This window comes from Gopherus evgoodei, chromosome 14 (genome assembly GCF_007399415.2).
Source record: "Gopherus evgoodei ecotype Sinaloan lineage chromosome 14, rGopEvg1_v1.p, whole genome shotgun sequence".
NCBI lineage: Eukaryota > Metazoa > Chordata > Testudines > Testudinidae > Gopherus > Gopherus evgoodei.
In genome coordinates, this window is record NC_044335.1 from 13273973 (window position 1) to 13293910 (window position 19938).

Here is a 19938-nt window from a genome sequence, read left to right on the forward strand (position 1 = left end):
TTTTGTTATTAGAGCCACTATAAAGGACTCTCAGTGTTCAGCTTGCACGTTAACAACCCAATCTGCCAGCCTTATTCACAGTAAGAAATATCTTTCTACATAATTAATTAAATTAGTGGTTTACTTCTGTAGCAAGGAATCACTTAACATGTGTATGGCTATCAGAAACTGGCCCTAACTGAATAAACTAGAGAAAAAAAATCTTAGTTTACAGCTGTAGTATGTACATAAAAAGAACTTCTTGTTAAAATAGTATTAAGGTACGATTTAAGAATGGACAAACCAAGAAGTTCAAAGTTGAGCCTGATCCTTCCTTAAAATGGTGGTTCTATATTTTACATAGTTTTAATACAAAACTCTACATATAAAAAAATTGGGGAGAGGGTAAGAAGTCACCCAATGTCGACATAATGGGGCGGTTTACGAAAACCATTTCATCCCGAACTCTGATTTGGCACAAGCTCATAAAAATAAAAGCCTTAACAATATTTTAACTGAGTGTTTTCAACAACAACTTAAAAACAAGTCATTAATGTGACTGGGAGCTGAGAACAGCATTAACTTATATTTATGGAAATTTATTAAATGCATATTATTGTTTTTTTACCAGCAAGTTGTTCAGGGTTGTCTCATGTCAGTCTGCATTTACTGCCTTTTAAAAACTGTTGACTCAATAAACTTCAATCTATCACGTCAATGTGATTATGTACAAAGTATGCTTCATAATGTATCAGAGATGCACTAATTCTATGGATGAAAAGCATTTGAAACACTTCTGAAAGTTGTTGCACAAGCGCAACAGCTGTGTTTCCAAGATAAGCATATTTCTGTATGTTTAAAAGGCATTATTTCAAATACAGTACTACAGCAAGAGCATAGTAAAATCTGTTGAAAATGAAACATTCTCAAAATAAAATGTTAAAGAAATGCAAAAGAAGGCATATAAAAACCACCACCTTCTATATATTCATATTTACTTTACCACAGCTTATGATAAATGTTATATTTAAAAAGATGCCCCTGGTATCAATTAGAGAGCCTGTTGTATATTGCAAGGATAAAAATAGAATCCTAAATATGCTTTTGAAGAACGTAATGAAACTTGTATTTTGCTAATTTATCAAATCAATGGACCAGAAGTACATTGTTAAAGGTTCTGCCTACTCTCCCCTCCTATCCAATATACATATTAATCCCCTTGGTCCCTTCAAGTTCAGTCTTTGCTCTGCAGGAATGCTTGAATAATATTGCCAACTTTATACATTATAGTCTTCCTATCGAGTGCTTGATGAAGGTGTGATTGCCTGCCCGATGTGCTTCCTTCTCCTTTTGCTACCCCCACTTGTTTTTCAGAGAGGTTTAACCAAGTTAAGAATCTTGGTTTCACTTTTGAACATGGCCTGGCCTAGGGCTGCCAACTCTCTAATCACACAAACCCAAACACCCTTGCTCTCCCTTCCCTTAGGCCCCACCTACTCCACCCCGCCTCCCACCGTCTCTCACTCTCCCCCACCCTCACTCACTTTCACCGGGCTTGTGCAGAGGGTTGGGGTGTGGGAGGAGCTGTGGGCTCTGGTCTGGGAGGTGGAGACGAGGGGTTCAGATTGTGGGAGGGGGCTCCAGGCTGAGCCTGGAGCCGGAGATTGGGGAGCAGAAGAGGGTGTGGGGTTCAAGCTCCAGCCAGGAGGCATTTACCTTGGGCGGCTCCCGGGCAGCAGGGCCAAGGCAGGCTCTCTACCTGCCCTGGCCCCACGCCGCTCCCAGAAGTGGCTGGCATGTCTGGCAGCAGCTCCGGAGGGGTGGGGAGATGCAGGGGGCTCCGTGTGCTGCCCGCACCACAGGTGCCCCCCTCCACAGGGGCAGCAGGGACATGCCAGCCGCTTTGGGGAGTGGGGCAGGGCAGGGCAGGCCTTAGCCCTGCTGCGCCACCAGACTTTCAGCACCTAAAATCTCCCAGTTTGTCTTCAGTGCCCTCCAGGAGATAGGGTGGGATTCCAGGAAACTTCTGGCAAAACCGGGAGGGCTGGCAACCCTATGGCCTGCCCATGGAAGCATGAAACATATCTGACACTGTAAGAAGTGTGTTTTTTGGTTGTGCAATCTGCATCTTAATCACTTGATGACCTCATAACAGCAACACAGATTCTAGTAGGGTGACCACATGTCCTGATTTTACAAGGGACAGTCCCGATTTTTGGATCTTTTTCTTATATAGGCTCCTATTACCCCCTCCCCACCCCCGTCCCGATCTTTCACACTTGCTGTCTGGTCACCCTAGACTCTAGTGACAAACCTGGTTTACTGTAAATCCCTTGTCAGTCCTCTCATTGTGGCTACTTCTTCACCCACAGTTTCTTCAGAATGTTGTGTCACAGTCGCTCTGTGGCTTGAGCTACCATGATCACATTATGCCTGCCCTGTATGCCTTATAGTTGGTGGCTATAAAGGAGCAGTTTAAAAATCAGCAGTCCCAGTTTTAAAGTCACAGATCCTAATGGCTTTGGATCCTGATTATATCAAGGTCTACCTACTAGTGGAACTTGTACTAATGGCTCTTACTAAATGCCTTTGAGATGGACATTATCAACTTGAAAACCAGACATTTTCTAAAAACAGAGTTAAAATCATTTCAGCTATTATACCAGTTGCTAAATCACCCTGTTAATCTCTGCAGCTTCACAATAGTTTCCTTTTTTATAATGTTTTTTCATTCCGGTTGCTACATGAAACATTCACACAAAAACAAAAAACTGACTGACTACAGGAAGAGAATGAAAATGTCCATTATACGCCAAGTACTAGCTCTTGAGCTGGTGTCAGTCAGCATAGCTCTATTCAAGTCTGTGGAGCACAGCTGGTATAAAAGTGAAGATTCATAAACTCTAAGACTGGAAGGGATCTCGAGAGGTCATCGAGTACAGTCCCCTGCTCTCATGGCAGGACCAAATACTGTCTAGACCATCCCTGATAGACATTTATCTAACCTACTCTTAAATATCTCCAGAGACGGAGATTCCACAACCTCCCTAGGCAATCTATTCCAGTGTTTAACTACCCTGACAGTTAGGAACTTTTTCCTAATGTCCAACCTAAATCTCCCTTGCTGCAGTTTAAGCCCATTGCTTCTTGTTCTACCATTAGAGGCTAAGGTGAACAAGTTTTCTCTCTCTTCCTGATGACACCCTTTTAGATACCTGAAAACTGCTATCATGTCCCCTCTGAGGCTTCTCTTTTCCAAACTAAATAAACCCAATTCTTTCAGCCTTCCTTCATAGGTCATGTTCTCAAGACCTTTAATCATTCTTGTTGCTCTTCTCTGGACCCTCTCCAATTTCTCCACATCTTTCTTGAAATGCGGTGCTCAGAACTGGACACAATACTCCAGCTGAGGCCTAACCAGCACAGAGTAGTGCAGAAGAATGACTTCTCGTGTCTTGTTTACAACATACCTGTTAATGCATCCCAGAATCACGTTTGCTTTTTTTGCAACAGTATCACACTGTTGACTCATATTAAGCTTGTGATCCACTATGACCCCTAGATCTCTTTCTGCCATACTCCTTCCTAGACAGTCTCTTCCCATTCTGTATGTGTGAAGCTGATTGTTCCTTCCTAAGTGGAGCACTTTGCATTTGTCTTTATTGAACTTCATCCGGTTTACTTCAGACCATTTCTCCAATTTGTCCAGATCATTTTGAATTTTGACCCTGTCCTCCAAAGCAGTTGCAATCCCTCCCAGTTTGGTATCATCTGCAAACTTAATAAGCGTACCTTCTATGCCAACATCTAAGGCATTGATGAAGATATTGAACAGAGCCGGTCCCAAAACAGACCCCTGCAGAACCCCACTTGTTATACCTTTCCAGCAGGATTAGGAGCCATTAATAACTACTCTCTGAGTACGGTTATCCAGCCAGTTATGCACCCACCTTATAGTAGCCCCATCTAAATTATAGTTGCCTAGTTTATCGATAAGGATATCATGCGAGACTGTATCAAATGCCTTACTAAAGTCTAGGTATACCACATCCACCGCTTCTCCCTTATCCACAAGGCTCGTTATCCTATCAAAGAAAGCTATCAGATTGGTTTGACATGATTTGTTCTTTACAAATCCATGCTGGCTATTCCCTATCACCTTACCACCTTCCAAGTGTTTGCAGATGATTTCTTTAAATTACTTTGCTCCATTATCTTCCCTGGCACAGAAGTTAAACTAACTGGTCTGTAGTTTCCTGGGTTGTTGTTTATTTCCCTTTTTATAGATGGGCACTATATTTGCCTTTTTCCAGTCTTCTGGATCATGTCCAAGTTGCTGACAAAAGAACAAAGAAATGAGACAGGAATTTTTCTTCCTTCAAACTCCAAATTTAGTAATCTGAGGTGCTATTTGCAACATTGGCAGGTGAAACAATTTCAGATTAAAGTCCAAAATTGAAATTGAAAGCCTCTTTTTTACAATCGCACAATTCCTTCTGAAGTTGACAGGAAATCATGCTGCTGTTCTATTGGATCCAGCATTGTGGAACACACCACCATGAAACCTTCTCATTTGTGTTGTCCACCATCCAAAGGTGCTTCCTCCCTCCAAAAATGTTTCTGTTCTCCCAGTTCCTTTCTTCTTTCTCTCAAAGTCATATCCTACCACTGCTATTTTAGAAGTGTGGCATCTTACTGATATTATATTTGTTTTCTCCTTTTCTACAGCAGCTCCAGAGTTTTCAAAAATACTATTCTGTATACCGCTCAATCAAATGAAAAACTTTATAAGTATTTAGGCCTTTTCTAGAATCAGAGTTGTTCTGGTTTAACCACAAATTGAAGAAAAATTGATTTAGTTAAACCAGTGCATTGTGGATAATCTTAATCCAATTCAAATCAGGTTTATATCAATTTGTCTTAAATTGATTACATTTAAATTTAATTAACATAAAACAGATTAAATTGCATTGAGTGTGCCTAGTTTTTCACTGGTGTAAATCACGCTTTTGGTAAAACTAGTGCAAATTTTAATACAGACAAGGGGTAACATTTTCAAAAGAGTGTTAATGATTTAGGAGCCTATATCTTTTAAGAGGCTCTAAGTGCCTCTGTCACTAATGAAAATTTTACCTAAGGCCTTAATTCTTCAAACTCTCTTTTTACAAAAAGCACAAATATAAAGTTTTTATCTATTTTCCAATAGATTTTGGCCAGATGGAGTTAAATTTTAGCAGAAGCACTCAAAAGGTTATCCTTCAGGTGATAAGAGAAAAAATACAATTAATCTGTTTCTTAATAATACAGACTTGTGTTTCACCTCTTATGCTCCAAGTGCTAGGCTTTGTCTACACTGACAAGTGAAAGAAAACTTTTGTTGTTCTGAGGTGTAAAAAAACAAAAACCACACACATACCCCAAAAGACAAAAGTTTTCCTGACAACCAAACACCAGTGTGAACGGCGTTTTGTCAGCAGGCTAACACCACTTATTGAGGGTGGAAGTTTTTTGTCAGCAGTAGAGCTCTCTCCTGCCAACAAACAGCGGTTACACTGCCTGTGTTTTAGTGGTACGGCTGTACTGGCACAGCCGTGTCGCTAAAAACTGTGTTGTGTACACGTAGCCTTAGTTGTTCTACAGGTTTCACATTTTTAATTGCAGGTCTGAGTTGAATCCTAAAGCAGTACGAGACAGGTGTGAAGAATGGAAAAATAGTTCTAAGGCAACTACTTACTGTGTGTGTAAAAACTTCTTCAAAAAATTCTCAGATGTTAACTGTTGCATAGTGTCTCTAATGAAAGAAAACCACAATGACGGATGCCTCTTGTACTCTTTCCTGTTTTGTTAGCAAAACAAAATATGAACCAGGACTTTAAAAGTTTCCAGCTACAGAAGAAGAATTTAAATGGGCAATATATTTGAGATTTGCTTTATGCAAGGTTTTTGCTGGGAACTAATGAAGTCATTTCAGTATTGGGGGACCCGTGTCTGAAAAAGAAATGCAAAAGCTGACATCCCTTCCTTCCTTCCAAGTACCTCGGGATTCAGAAGCCTCTGAACACGGTACAATATGTACCTAGTTGAAATGAGTTGAGGCAACCTGAAACTGTCTCTTGTTACCTTAAATCCGACTCAAACATGCATATGTAAGTTTTTTTGTGGACCAGCATTTCAGAGACACCATACAAGACAACTTTTCCAACTGTGGTTACGTGAGCTGCATGTGAAATTTAGCACATACACTTTTATGTTGCAAGATGTGAGCATCAATATGCAAATTGCTGTTTAGATACAGTTACCCATTCTGCCCATGTAAATTATGCTTTTGCACATTCATATTTTCAAGTATAACTTAAAACTTCATATTTGAAAAAATATGTTTCTGCTTTTCCAGTCTGAAATCTGTCGGGAAAATAGATTTGCTAATTTCCTGATTAGCTGGCTTAGAAAAGGGAAGTTAGACACTAAGCAGTAGTATGGGGGTGGAGGAGGTGCCTAACACTGAATAATTGTTTCTGTAGTTCTGGGGTTGGAAATACATCCTCCTCAAAAGGAGATGTGGGCAACCTATTGATCAAGAAAGAGATCTTTGAGTCATTGTGGATAGTTCTCTGAAAACATCTGCTCAACATGCAGTAGCAGTCAAAAAGCTAACAATGTTAAAAACTACAGCATTAGGAAAGGAATAGATAATAAGACAGAAAACATAATGTATATAAATTCACCTGTAATAAAACAGTGGACACAGAAATACTTATTGACCAACAATGGACTTATTTTAACCTAATGTAAAATAACCTAATTTTTGATGAGTAGTCAAACAGGCAGATGACTAAAACAAAAGTGTTTCAACTATTCAGCACAACAGAGTATATGATATCTGAGGACAGTTTATCAACTTTAGTCATAATATCTATGTTTAAACTATCCCCTTCCTCTCCTATTTAAAAAATACAAAGTTGCCCACCAATTGAATCAACTAGATATTGGATATGAAGAAACGGGGCATAATCAAACACATGGCCTATGGGTTACGCAATAATAAGCTTACGTTTCTCCTACACGCACAAAACATCCATTGAACTTTGCCATCAGTGTAATCATAAAAGTCATGCTAGAGCTTATCATTACTGCATCAGAAGTTGCTTCTTCTGAGAACATGTTCTCACTTATCTTTAAAATACAGGTTAGCAAAACAGAATGTCTTTAAATACACCAGCTAGCACAACAGAAGCTGTCGCCATTGCCACTATTTAGAATGTAGCTTCCAAGACGTCTCTGTGGGAATTGGTAAAATCCAGAGTACAATATTGTGGAAGGCCTTGTGTTCCGAGAGACAGCCTATACCAGATATTAACAAAAAATATTCCTAATAGTCAATCACTAATCACAGAACATACTATATATAGAAAATGACAGCTTTTTTACTTCATATTCTCACATTCACTTCAGTTTTTAAATCCACTACTGCACAAAGAAAAGAGGTGCACCAGGGGAATACAGATAATTATTTGCTTTCAATATAAACAAACCATTACTACCAGAAAGCTAGAAACCAGTTCTCTAAGGGCCCCTATTTACTAACTTCTACTCACTTTCTGTGCATGAGGGCAACTGGATCAGGGCTTTCTTTTCTGAACATTTAACTCTTCTCTAAGTTCTTCAGTCTTAATCACATATCAAAGGAAGTGCAGACCAAAACACAGGGCCTGGTCTACACTTAAAGATTTTACTATGTCAGTTAGGGGTTGGATTTTTGTTTTTAAACCAACAAAGCTATGTCTGTAAAGATCCTACTGTACATACAGTTCCACTAGTATATTTAATTTGGTTTCCCAAACTAGCATAAGCTACACTGGTAAAATAACTTTTATACTGATATCAGTGCATCCACACTACAGCGTTTTGCTGGTATAGCTATACTAGTAAAACTATACCAGCCAATCTCTCCTAGTGTAGCCAAGTCCTAGAATGAGTCCACTGAAAACTTGTGTTAAGAATCAGAGTCCTCTGATGTAATTAAGTCAACTGTATACATACATATTTTTAAGAGTCACACTACTATACAGGTTCCTTTAGAAGGTGGCAGAGTCAGATTTTTACCAATTTGTTTCTGGATGCCAGTATATCATTAGTCTGGTGATACAAGCACACTAGTGCTCCAGAAGCCCCACAACATACCTCACGCAGCTGCTTAGAGCCATGCTGAGACCTTGGATTGCATCACTATCTGGGGAGAAGCATTGTTTTGGGAGAAGCATTGTTTGAGGAAGCTGTTGTGGTCAGCCACAGAAATAAAACTTGTGTGAAAAGCAGATGTTCACAAGGGCATGAGCAGGATGCCAACCCAGTGCTAGAAAATCTCAAGCAAGCTCAGAAGCAAAAACACAGTGAAACGAGGATAAAATGAGGAATCTGGTAGGGGACAATGTGATCTGTCCAGTTTTGGATGAACTAGATAGGATTCTACAAAAATATAGTACCAGCCATTCCAGCAGTATTTGGACCTGGTGCTGGCCCTCTCCCCCTACTGAGGATGAAGGCTAGACCACGGGGAAATGAGCAGGAGGATGCTGGAGAGGAATTGGCCCGTTTTTGTGACTCAGGACCCTGATGACAGCCAGCTGGAACGCCAGTCCAGTTCTACTGTGTTACAATGGACCCAGTTCCTGCCCTGCATTGTTGAGGCCGAATGCCAGGCGGAACTGAAGGGTAAGATCCCTAGAACTTTGGCTATCTAATACCCATCTTTACAGTCTATTTTTATTGTTATTGTTGGTGGATGTGAGCTAGGAACTCCCACCTCCCTCCCATCCTGCCCTTGTGCCCCCAGCACAGTGCAGAGGAAGTTTGTACCCCAACCCCTCCTCTGTCCCCCTAAGGAAAAAGTACAGGATGGGAGTCGGATTCTAGCCCCAGTTCTGACAAACTAACTCTAAAATAGTATTGAATCAGTTAAAATTGAACTGGCAGAGGAGTTAAGACTTGATGTAGACCTACTACAAACACAATTATACTGAAAGCAGTATTGAAATGTTAGCAGCAGTTACTTCTGAATATACTTTTACACAAGCATTCCAGGAGCATGAAGCTGTACTGGAGACCACTAAATTCTCCACTATATTCAGACTTTGTATGACTTTTGGACAAATCAGTGAACATGTCCGCACCAGAGCGTCAACAATCTGCGGAACCAAGACAATTATCATGTAACATCATGCTGTTACAAGACAAATGCAGCAGCTCAGTCTTCATTCCAGCGGTCCACAGACCATGAGTCCTATTCTCTTAAATACTCAGGATGAAATACACCAAAACAAATTGCTAGATCTATTATACACGAACTTTGTATACCTATGGTGCAGAATGAATACTAATTTTAATCAAGAAAAGCTGGCATATCTGATGTTTCAGCTTCTTCTAGCAGCCGGTGCAATCCAATGCCAGAAGGACCATTGTGATCATCCATTTTGACCTCCTGTATAACACAGGCTATACATAGACCGTTCCCCGAAATAACAGCTAGAGCATTTCTTTTAGAAAAACATCCAATCCTGATTTTAAAATCCACCACAACTCTCTTGGTAAGTTGCTCCCAATGGTTAATTACTCTCACCATTAAATATTTACACCTTATTTCCCGTCTGAATTTGTTTAGCTTCAATTTCCAGCCACTAGATTGTGTTATATCTTTTCTGTTAGAACTGACGAGCCTATTATTAAATACTTGTTCTACATGTAGGTACATATAAACTGTCCACCCCTTAATATTCTCTCTGTTAAGCTAAATAGATTGAGCTCCTAAGTCTACCACTAAAGTCATGTTTTCTAATCCTTTAATTATTCTCATGGCTCTTCTCTGAACCCTCTCCAATAATTCAACATCTTTCTTGAATTGTGGATACCAGAACTGGATACAATATTCCAGCAGCAGTTGCACCAGTGCCTAATAACAAGGTAAAATAACCTCTCTACTCCTAATCGAGTTTTCCAATTTTTTGCATTAGCCCTTTGTACACAGCATCACACTGTAGCAATGAAGAACACCAACAAACAAAATTATCAACGAAATACCCTAAAATAAAGAAAATATTCCTTTTGAGCACACTAATGTCTTCAAGAACAAGTCAAATAACAGAAGCAAAAATAGAGTAAATAATTATCTTGCGCATTCATATCATTGCTTCCAGAAAAACATAAAGAAAATAAAGGAAATCATCTGCACCTTGACTTTCATCAAGAATTCACATCAGTGTTTAAGTATTTATGTACCAACACACAAGATTGTTTTACAATGTTAAAATCATACACAGTAACGTAATTATATATATAGTTTTACATTTTCATCTGGTGAGATTGCTGTACTAGTTTTCCAAGGAGAATAATTCAAAGTAATTTGTCTTTTACTGTAAGTATTGAGATTATTTAACTATTTAAAAATCTGGAAAAAAGTTATCTGATATTTTAATGTTACAAATGGGTCAAAAGATTTTTTTAAAATAAAACAACAAATGGCAAGTATTCAGCAAATATAAAAAACAACCTTTTCTTGAACTGAAATTAAAATACTACAGTGTCTGGGAAAAATAATAAAATGAACAAAACACTTGATTTTGAAGAATAGCTGTTATAAAACCAAACTAACTTTAAGAATAAGGGTTTTAAGCTGTGCATTTTTCAAAACAATCACAAAGGAACTATTACACTCAATTCAGTTAAAAGGATATAAAATTTTTATTTTCAGGCTACTAGAAAAGTGAAATTTTGAATTTTGCAGATGCAAGCTCAATTTGTATGTTCACTTGTTTAAATTTTTGTGTGAAGAAGCATTTGTGTCTGGCACAGAGTGCCTGTATATTTATGTGTACACCCAAACTATGGCCACATTTACTCCTATGTGTTTTTAAAGCAAAACCAAGATTTAAAGATTTAACTTACCCGGTGACAAACTTCTGTTTTAATTTCTTTAAGAGCACGTTCAGAGAACACACAGCCACAATTCCGCAAAAAAACAAAACCTTGGGAAAAAAATAAAAACCAAAGTAATTTGATTCTAACATCTCAGAAAATTTAGTTTACCAGTAACAGACATTTTATTTTATACATGTGTAATAAATAAATTAAACCAACACTGCAGATGGCAGCAAGTAATTTACCTGTTAGCTTTCTGTACACATCCTTGTGGCTAATCAAGAGAAACACAGGTATGACATAGCTAATTTGCATTAATGATGAGACTCATTATAATTACTAACTAAACAAACAATAAAAATCAAGCATTCTGAATTATGCTATGTACAGTACTTTCTTAATTTATTCTGACTAGTCTAATTCAGTTTATTTTATACTATTTCAGTGAATACTAATGAGTTTACTACAATCTCTCTAAAATTAATGAATTCTTACAAGGCCTCAGTATACTTTTCTCCTGATCCATGTAGGTTCCCCAGATCCTCTGAAGTATCTAAGCACTAATCAAACTCTGGTATTTATATGATGAGCACTCTGATGAGCGATGGACACTCTCCACCATGACTTTTCCTGTTGTGGCTGCTGCAAAGATCATATTCCTAGCCCATCACTTTCCCAACCCATGTCACCCCTTCCTGTGCACACCTCCATTGGCTCCACTTTCTCTGCCACATCAAACATAAGCTGCTTGTATTCGTTTTCAAGGCCCTTCACAGTCTATCCCCATTTTATCGTCTCTCATTCACTAATGAGCCATCTATCAGCCCACCAGCCTCCATCGCCTACTCGTTAAATTTTCAAAGAAATTTCTTCATATATTTTCCATAGGCTTCCCCTCACACTTGTAAGGTGCCCCCTGCAAACATGCACTAAGCGACCTCATTATCCATCTTCAAAACCTCTCAAAAGCATTTAGGAAAAATGTGGACAAACCGGAAAGAGTCCACAGAAGAGTAACAAAAATGATAAAAGGTTTAGAAAACCTGACTTATGAGAAATAGTTAAAAAATCTGGGCTTGTTTAGTCTTGAGTAAAGACAACTGAGAGGGAGCTGACAACAGTCTTCCAATATTATAAGGGCTGTATAGAGAAAGAATTGTGATTAATAGTCCTCCATGGAGGCATGACAAGAAATAATAGGCATAATCTGCAGTAAGGGAGCTTTAGGTTAGACATTAGGAAAAACTTTCTAACTAAAAGGGTAGTTAAGCTCTAGAACAGGAAGCTTTTAAAAACAATTGGACAAACACCGGTCAGGGATGGTCTGTGTTTACTTCATCCTGAGACAGTGCAGGGGGCTGGACTTGATGACTTCTCAAAGTCCCTTCCAGCCCTATATTTCTATGATTCTAAGATTCTATATGTTGGTCAGGGAGGGTTCAGGCATACTTAATCTTTCCTCCCAACAGGGGGCTGCACTAGATCAGTGGTCTCCAAAGGGAGGTGTGCGCAACGATCCATTGGGGGGCATAGCAGGAGGAATGCCACCGGAGCAGAAGGGCGGTGCGGCAGGAGTACCGTTAATAAATAAAATAAAATAAAAAAATATTTTAAAAATATTGTTTATTTCAGCATTATCTCATCCTTTTTTAACTTCTGGTTTTTGTGTATGTTTTATAATGTACATAATATACTAGTACAGTAGTATATGTATATAATTTATACATAAACATACATATTTTGGGGGTGCGTGATCAAAAAATTTTTACTGACAGGGATGCACAATCAAAAAAGTTTGGAGACCACTGCACTAGATGACCTCTTGATGTCTTTTACAGCCCTACATTTCTATGATGCTTACAACAAAAAGTTGGTAATGGTTAGGCTGCTCTATCAAGCTGATCAATATTATCTCATTGTTTCCTTGTACTCCCCAATCTGCATCCCTTTATTGTCTCTTGATTTATAGATTGTAAAATCCTTAGGGCAGGGATTGTCTTTTGTTGTTGTTGTTATTGTGTGACTGTACAGCACCTAACACAATGAGGCCCTGGTGCATTAGTAAGGCTGGTAGACAGTACAGTAACACCAACAGTAAATAAATAATAATGTTGGGGCTATTCATAGTAATTCTCAAAACATTTGATTTGAAAATTAATTTGAGAAGTGGATTAAACATAATGGCTATTTTTTAAAATACGGACCTAAGTAAAATGTAGAGTCTTGGAGCAGGTTAGCTAATTTTATGATTCCTACCATAATTCAGTTTTCCAGTGTTCGATACAAAAAATTTTGAAGTTAAGACAAACATAATTCTTACTTTTATACAATCCAAAATAACCATGTTACTGTGCATAAATACATAACATAACAAAATTTTCTGCTAACTACTAAATGAGCAGTATTGCCAATGGGAGCTATATTCTTAACATTCCCTTTCTGAATATCTCAAAGACAAAGCGAAAAAAGTGTGAGACGGATCTCTTAATGATTCTGTATAAGGTTTACATGCTTTGGGAAAGAGCTTCCTTTCCAACAACCCAATATGGGGCGGGGGAGCTTCAAAGTACCATTAAATAAGAGTCATCCCCTCCCCGATCCTGAAACATTTGCTGACAGTAAAATGAAAATGATAAAGCCTTCAAGAACCGATAAATAAGCCATTAGGCATTTACCTGTTTGACTGTTAGTTACTGACTATAGTACAATTTAAAATGGATTCTTGGAATGAACAGGCATTAAAGAAGAAAATTTTCTTGCTGGGGTTAATTATTTTGAGAGGTGGAAAATTAGGTCATTCATCATCATACATAAAATGGGTGAGGGGATCTTGAACATAATTTGGTAGACTTCCACTCTAGTTTCACAGATCTGCCACTATTACATTCCTCCAAAATAATGTGTCACAACAGGAGGACTCCCTGGGGTTCACCTTGCACCACGGAAGTTAATAGGAGTTTTGCAGTAGACTTTCAGTGGGAGAGGGATTACAGCCCCCTAATGGAGTTATGAAAATTTACAGCTGCTCAGGATCTGCCCTCCCAATATTTTAACAGTTTCTACAATATTAACTTACACAGTTCTAAGTAAAGTCCAGTTAAAGTTATATGTACGATACTAACCGATGCCTTCCATTCATTTCCAAGCCCACCACAGGGCAAATAAAGCGTGCACATTGGATGTCATCATATTTATCACCTTTTGTGTTCCCTTTATCACCTTTCCAAGCTGGATTATCTGCAAGGTTCAGCTCTGTCACATTCTGAAAGAGACAAATGTAAATTTTTAAGTTGTGTTCTAATGATGCTTGAGACATGTTGAAGTGGTGATGTTCCTGAACATACATTTTCCTTTACGGCTTTGTAGTGGGGCAGTTGCCCCACTTTGGCAGAGGAGGGGTGAAAGGAGGCTGGAGGGAGCCTGTGCAGAACCCGGCCAATCAGAGAAGGGCAGAAAGGCAGCCAATCAGGACCAGGCTGCGCCCTATATAAATGCTGCAAAGCAGAGGTGACGGCAGTCCCTTCCTGACAAGCAGGAGAGAAGGGCTGGCTCCCTGTAGACAGAGTACCTAGGCGAGAGCAGTGCTGGGCAGGCTCAGAGGAGCAGAGAGTGAGTGAGCCAGCCAGGCGACGGCCCCTGACAAAAAGGTCCAAGAAGGTATAAGGACCAAGGGAAAGTGGTCCAGAGTACACAGGGAGAAGAGAGGATTGAAGGAAAACAGTGGGAGACTATCGCTAGAGGGTTCTGTAGTGGGCAGGCCTGGATACTCCCCTCCCCCCTTACACCACACCTTACCATAGAGGAGCATGGCCGAAGGACAGTGCCTTGTCCCTGTGGCAAGTGACTAGACTTTGGGGCGGCAGGTGCACACCGAGGACTGCTGATACCCCTGGAAGGGGAGAGAATAGAGCAGTGGCACAGATGAAGGGCTGGGTCCAGAAGAGGACGCCACAAGCCAGAGAGCAACAAGGGTCCCAGACAGCACAGCAGGCAATGGGTGGGACACCACCCGCAAAGGGAGCTCCACGGCTAGGATAAAGCTAATTCCCAGAGCAACCAGCAGGAGGTGCTGCGATGGTGAGCACAACCCGTTACAGGTTTATTATATGAAGAAACGATGAAATTCAACAGAGATAAGTGCTAAGTACTACAGTTAGAAAGGAAAAATCAAATGCACAACTACAAAATGGAGAATAATTGGCGCAGATGTAGTACTGCTAAGAAGGATCTGGGGGTTATAGGAGAGCACAAATTGAATGAGTTAATGTGATGAGGTTGCATAAAAGACTAATATTCCAAGGTATATTAACAGGTGCGTCATCTGTAAGACACCAGAGGTAACTGTCCCACTCTACTCAGCACTAGTGAGGCCTCAATGTCCAATTCGGGGCACCACACTTTAGGAAAGATATGGATAAACTGAAGAGAGTCTAGAGGAGAGTAACAAAAATGAAAAAGTTAAGAAAATCTGATATGAGGGAAGGTTTAAAAAAAAAAAGCTGGGCATGTTTAGTCTTAAGAAAAGATAACGGGGGGGGGGGGGGGAGACCTGATAACAGTTTTTCAATACATTATAGCTGTACATAAAAGAGAACTGTGATTAATAGTTCTCCATGCCCACTGAAGGTGGGGCAAGAAACATTGGGCTTAATCTGTAGCAAGGGAGATTTAGATTAGATATTAGGAAAATCTTTCTAAGTATAAGGGTAGTTAAATCCTGGAACAGGCTTCCCAGGTAGGTTGTGGAATACCCATCACTGGAAATTGTTAAAAACAGTTTGAACAAAAACCTGTCAGGGATGATCCAGGTTTGCTTGGTTTTGCCTCAACATAGGGACTTTATGACTTCACAGGGTCCCTTACAGCCCTTCATTTCTATGATTCTATTATCTTACATTAGAGCTTTCAATTACATTTATAATGACAATGACATTTTAGTGTCACAGACACTGTACAAAGTTTTTAATAAGTTCAGCCATACAGCAGCTCTGAAATTTTACACTTGCAAAGTGTTTGTGATCTATCTGGCATGGGAGACTCAGGATTCTACTCCTGATGGCAGTATTCTAACTGATAATTCTGCAATACAGTATAAAGATTTAAAAACAAACCATTTACAAAGTGGCCATATTGGCTCAATATCAACTAGCCTCTTTCCCAGTTTAGTCTCACTGTGCCTCTCTCTACTCACTGTTTAAAAGGTGATAATACCTATGTTACAGGAGTGGTATGGACTTGGTTATTTAATAGTGACATGCAAGGTATCAGGAGTATGGCTACGTTTTAGTCACAAATATTTTTAGTAAAAGTCACAGACAGGTCACGGGCAGTAAACAAAAATTAACAGCCCATTACCTGTCCATGACTTTTACTAAAAATACCCATGACTACAACTTGGGGGTTTGCCTGGGGGCCCCACGGGTGCTGGGGGAGGGCAGCCCAGATGACGTGGGCAGGGGGGAAGGCAGCGGTGTACAGCCCGGGATCCCACTAGTGCTGGGTGGGGGGAGGGATGGCAGGGCCAGCCGGCTCTCTACTTGGCTTGGCGCCTCTCTCCCACCCCCGCAGCAGCAGAGTTTGGATGTGGAGGGAAAAGGGGGTTGGGGCACAGGACGGGGTGAGGTGGGCTCTGGCACTTACTTGGGGGGCTCCCCGGAAGCGGCGACAATGCCTTTGCTCAGCTACTAGGTGGAGGCATGGCCAAGAAGCTCCATGACAATCTCACAGCCTTAATCATGAGCTATTCACAGAGCAAAGGGCGATCCAAATGCAGTTCTAAATTCTATGAGGTGACATGGGCAACTCATGTTTAATGCAGAAGTGTAGCTTGTGAAGACAACACAGTACAGCATGCAATACTCCACTTCAGGACAGGACAAATGCCTGTTTGGATCAAGATAGAGTACGGCAAACTGGGTGTAGTAATTTCCACAGATCGCATCCCCATCGTATAGAAGAAAGTGACTGAAATCTGCTCCATTTTATACAGACTGGGTACAGACACTGGCTGCCTAGCAATTTGAGAATGTGACCATTAGTTAAAAGTATGGGAGCCCCTGCCATACAATATATCATAAAAAGACAGATATCCTGCAGTATAGCAGCAGTGTCTCTGATAGTGTAAGCCAACACAACTGCTATCAAAGCATCAGACTGCCTGGAAACGAGATGCTAAGTTTACAAGGTGTATAAGAATTAACATTATTTGCTAAACTTTCCATTTTGAACTGGAAAAAGTGCCAGAGCAGTACTTGAAAAATTAAGATATTAATTGGCTGCCTTTTACAATCAGATTTAAATTTTGGCATCCACTTACCTTAATGCTCCTGATATATGATGCAGCCTGCACAAGGGATTTATCAGATGACTTGTCCAGTAAAAATTCAATGACAGCATCTTTGTTATACAGCCTATAACATAAAATGTGTAGTAAAAATTCTGTGACTTTCATAAACTACATTTATTCAAAAATTAGTATTTTTATCAAGAAAGCTAAAGAAAAAACAATCATACCTGCCCAGCTCACAGGCTACAATTGGTCTCCTTAGTTCTTCTTGACTCAGTGCGCAGTAGTACCACTGTGCCACTAATTCTGCATTTTTGTCAATCTGAAGGAGGAAAAAAACATTGGTTTATCATTCATTTCAGATGGATTTTTCCCACTGGCAGATTTATCATTCAAACCTTTACATTTGAAACCAACACCCTCTGGGCTCAAATTCACCTGATAAAATGTTTTTTCAAAATCTTTTTCAGTGAAGATTCTGCACATTTGCTAGATTAGACCTTGATTTAGTGTTATGGGAAACAAGTGTTTTGCCTATGTCTGACTTGGAGCTCAATCCTGCTAACCCTTACTCATGGAAGTAGCCCCACTGATTTCAAAAGGACTCCTGACAGACATAAATGTCTAACTGTATGTGTTACCACTGCAGGATCAGAACATTAGATTATAAACTCAACCAGAAAGGTCTGGGGGAGGGTCTTCTAGTGCTGTGGTTTTCAACCTGTGGTCTGCAGACTGCTAGAAGTCTGAAGACTGTGTCTAAGAGGTCTTCAAAAAGTTGTCATTATCATAGAACAGCAGTGTTTAACCATGGGTCCATAGACTATGTCTAAGACTTCCAAAGGGGTCCATGCCTCCATTTGAAATTTTTGAGGGGTCTGAAAATGAAAAAAAAGTTGAAAACCACTGTTCTATTGGTTCCCATCCTTTTTGTTGGAGCCCCTTCCTTGGGATGGATTGACAAAGGACGTTTTTCCTTATATTTTGTCTATTTTCATCTGTTCTCTATTCCTCTGTCTTCCCTCACTCATCTTTTACAAGTTTTTCTGCTCACTTGTCTCTTTCCACCTGTTCCTCTTCTCCCCTAAGGCTATCGCTGCCCATCAGTATGACCCAATGCTAAGGCAAGTGAAACGAGAGCAGAAAAGCAAAGTTTGGGCTGGTAGGCTGTTGCCTGAGCCTACAACCTGTAAATGTGAACTACTGCCTCAGTTAAGCACATTGTGGGCCACAAGAGAAATAGGAAGAGAATGTGGATGGATTTAAAATGGCTGTTTGGTGCTTTATACATGGCAAAATGTTTGCCGTGTTTGTGTATACTCATGGGGATGGCCATGAGGTCCTGCAGCTTTTTCCATTCGCACTGATTCTCTCCTCTGATTTGCCCCTCAAGGCAAAAGCAAATAAAATCACTGAGAACACTGTACATGCTTGATACATTAAAAAAATAGAAGAGATCTAACTAGCTGTCAGAATGTCTTTAGTGCCATAGTGTAACACAGACACTGCCATAATGAATCCGATCATTGATCCATCTCATCCATTATTCTGTCTCCAGGAGTAGCCAATACTGGATGTTTTCTGAGGAATAACTGCCCATAGGGGAAGTTTCTTCCTAACTCCAGGCAGCTAGTGGGTTGGCTTATCCCCAGAAACACAGGGGCTTACATCTGATTGGACAAAAAGTGCATAATGTAACCATAGCTGGCATCCAAGAATGCACCCAAAAAACACACCACCCCTTTTGAATCTTCCTGAACAGCTAGCTATCACTACCATGTAGCAGTGAACAGCAGGTGAGTTCCATGCTGTGCAATAAGTGGCACTCTCTGCCCATTTTACTGGCATGAAGTTTAGCTTCGTTCCCATAACAAGCCGTCACAAAAAGCTGCTGCGCTCGGACAGTGTCAGATAAAGAACAACCTCCACCTGGAAAAACACGCTGAGGCCTCACACTGCAGGGGGAGAGAGACAGAGATTCCAGAGGGGTCTGCAATCGCCAGCTCAGGGCTATTCCTCTGAGTCACTAACAGGCTTACGGCGAGGATCTCCAGCTGTTTTACTGGGGGAGTCCCCTGACTTCCTGTTCAAACCTCGACCGCAGCCTCCGCTCCCTCTCAGTGACCAGGCTTTCCACACTGCGGGGGGGGGGGCGCTCCAATCCCCGCGGACCCGGCCAGCCACCCCCGCCATGGCTCCTTGGAGCACACACCTACCTTCTCGACCTTACGAGGCCCTTTCACTAATTCGTGTCTCTTGGGGATGGTTCCCCCATCGCAACCCATCGTTCCCCTCCAAGCTGCACTTCCGCGTCGTCCCCGCTCCCACAACAAACGTACTTCCGGCAGGATGAAGAGTGCTTCCGGCGCATGAGGATGACGCACTAGGGGCTCAAGTTGCTAAGGTCCCCTAGCAACCAGTCACCCGAGGGGCGGGGGAAGGGGAGCGGGTTTGAGGCTGCGCACTTGAGCGCAGTGTCCCTCCCTGTATGGATTCAGTGGCTGGTGGGAGGTCTCATCCTGCTCCCACGCTAGGGCCCTGGGAAACGCGCACCGTACCACAGAGCCCAACAGGGCCCCCGCATGTCACTCCAAACCTGCACGCACAGGCACCGGGGGTTGGGCCCTGGCACGCAGGAATGGCACTGACAATCAGCCACATGGGGATGGGCCTTGGCACATGGGGATGGACACTGATATACAGGGGTACATGGGGATAGGCACTGAGACACAGGGATGGGTACTAACATACAGATACATGGA

General features: G+C 40.8%; 1 protein-coding gene across 1 annotated transcript in view; it reads right to left on the minus strand.

Moving 5' to 3' along the window:
• Window positions 1-19537, minus strand: part of RTF2 (replication termination factor 2) — a 52626-nt gene extending 33089 nt beyond the window's left edge. The window contains exons 1-5 of the mRNA XM_030533712.1: window positions 19393-19537; window positions 17404-17498; window positions 17207-17300; window positions 14014-14152; window positions 10918-10997 (exon numbers count right to left, since the gene is read on the minus strand). Of these exons, the coding sequence (XP_030389572.1) occupies window positions 10918-10997; window positions 14014-14152; window positions 17207-17300; window positions 17404-17498; window positions 19393-19461 (477 nt within the window). The 5' untranslated portion in view covers window positions 19462-19537. The remainder of the gene's footprint in view (window positions 1-10917; window positions 10998-14013; window positions 14153-17206; window positions 17301-17403; window positions 17499-19392) is intronic.
• Window positions 19538-19938: the final 401 nt, after the last annotated feature.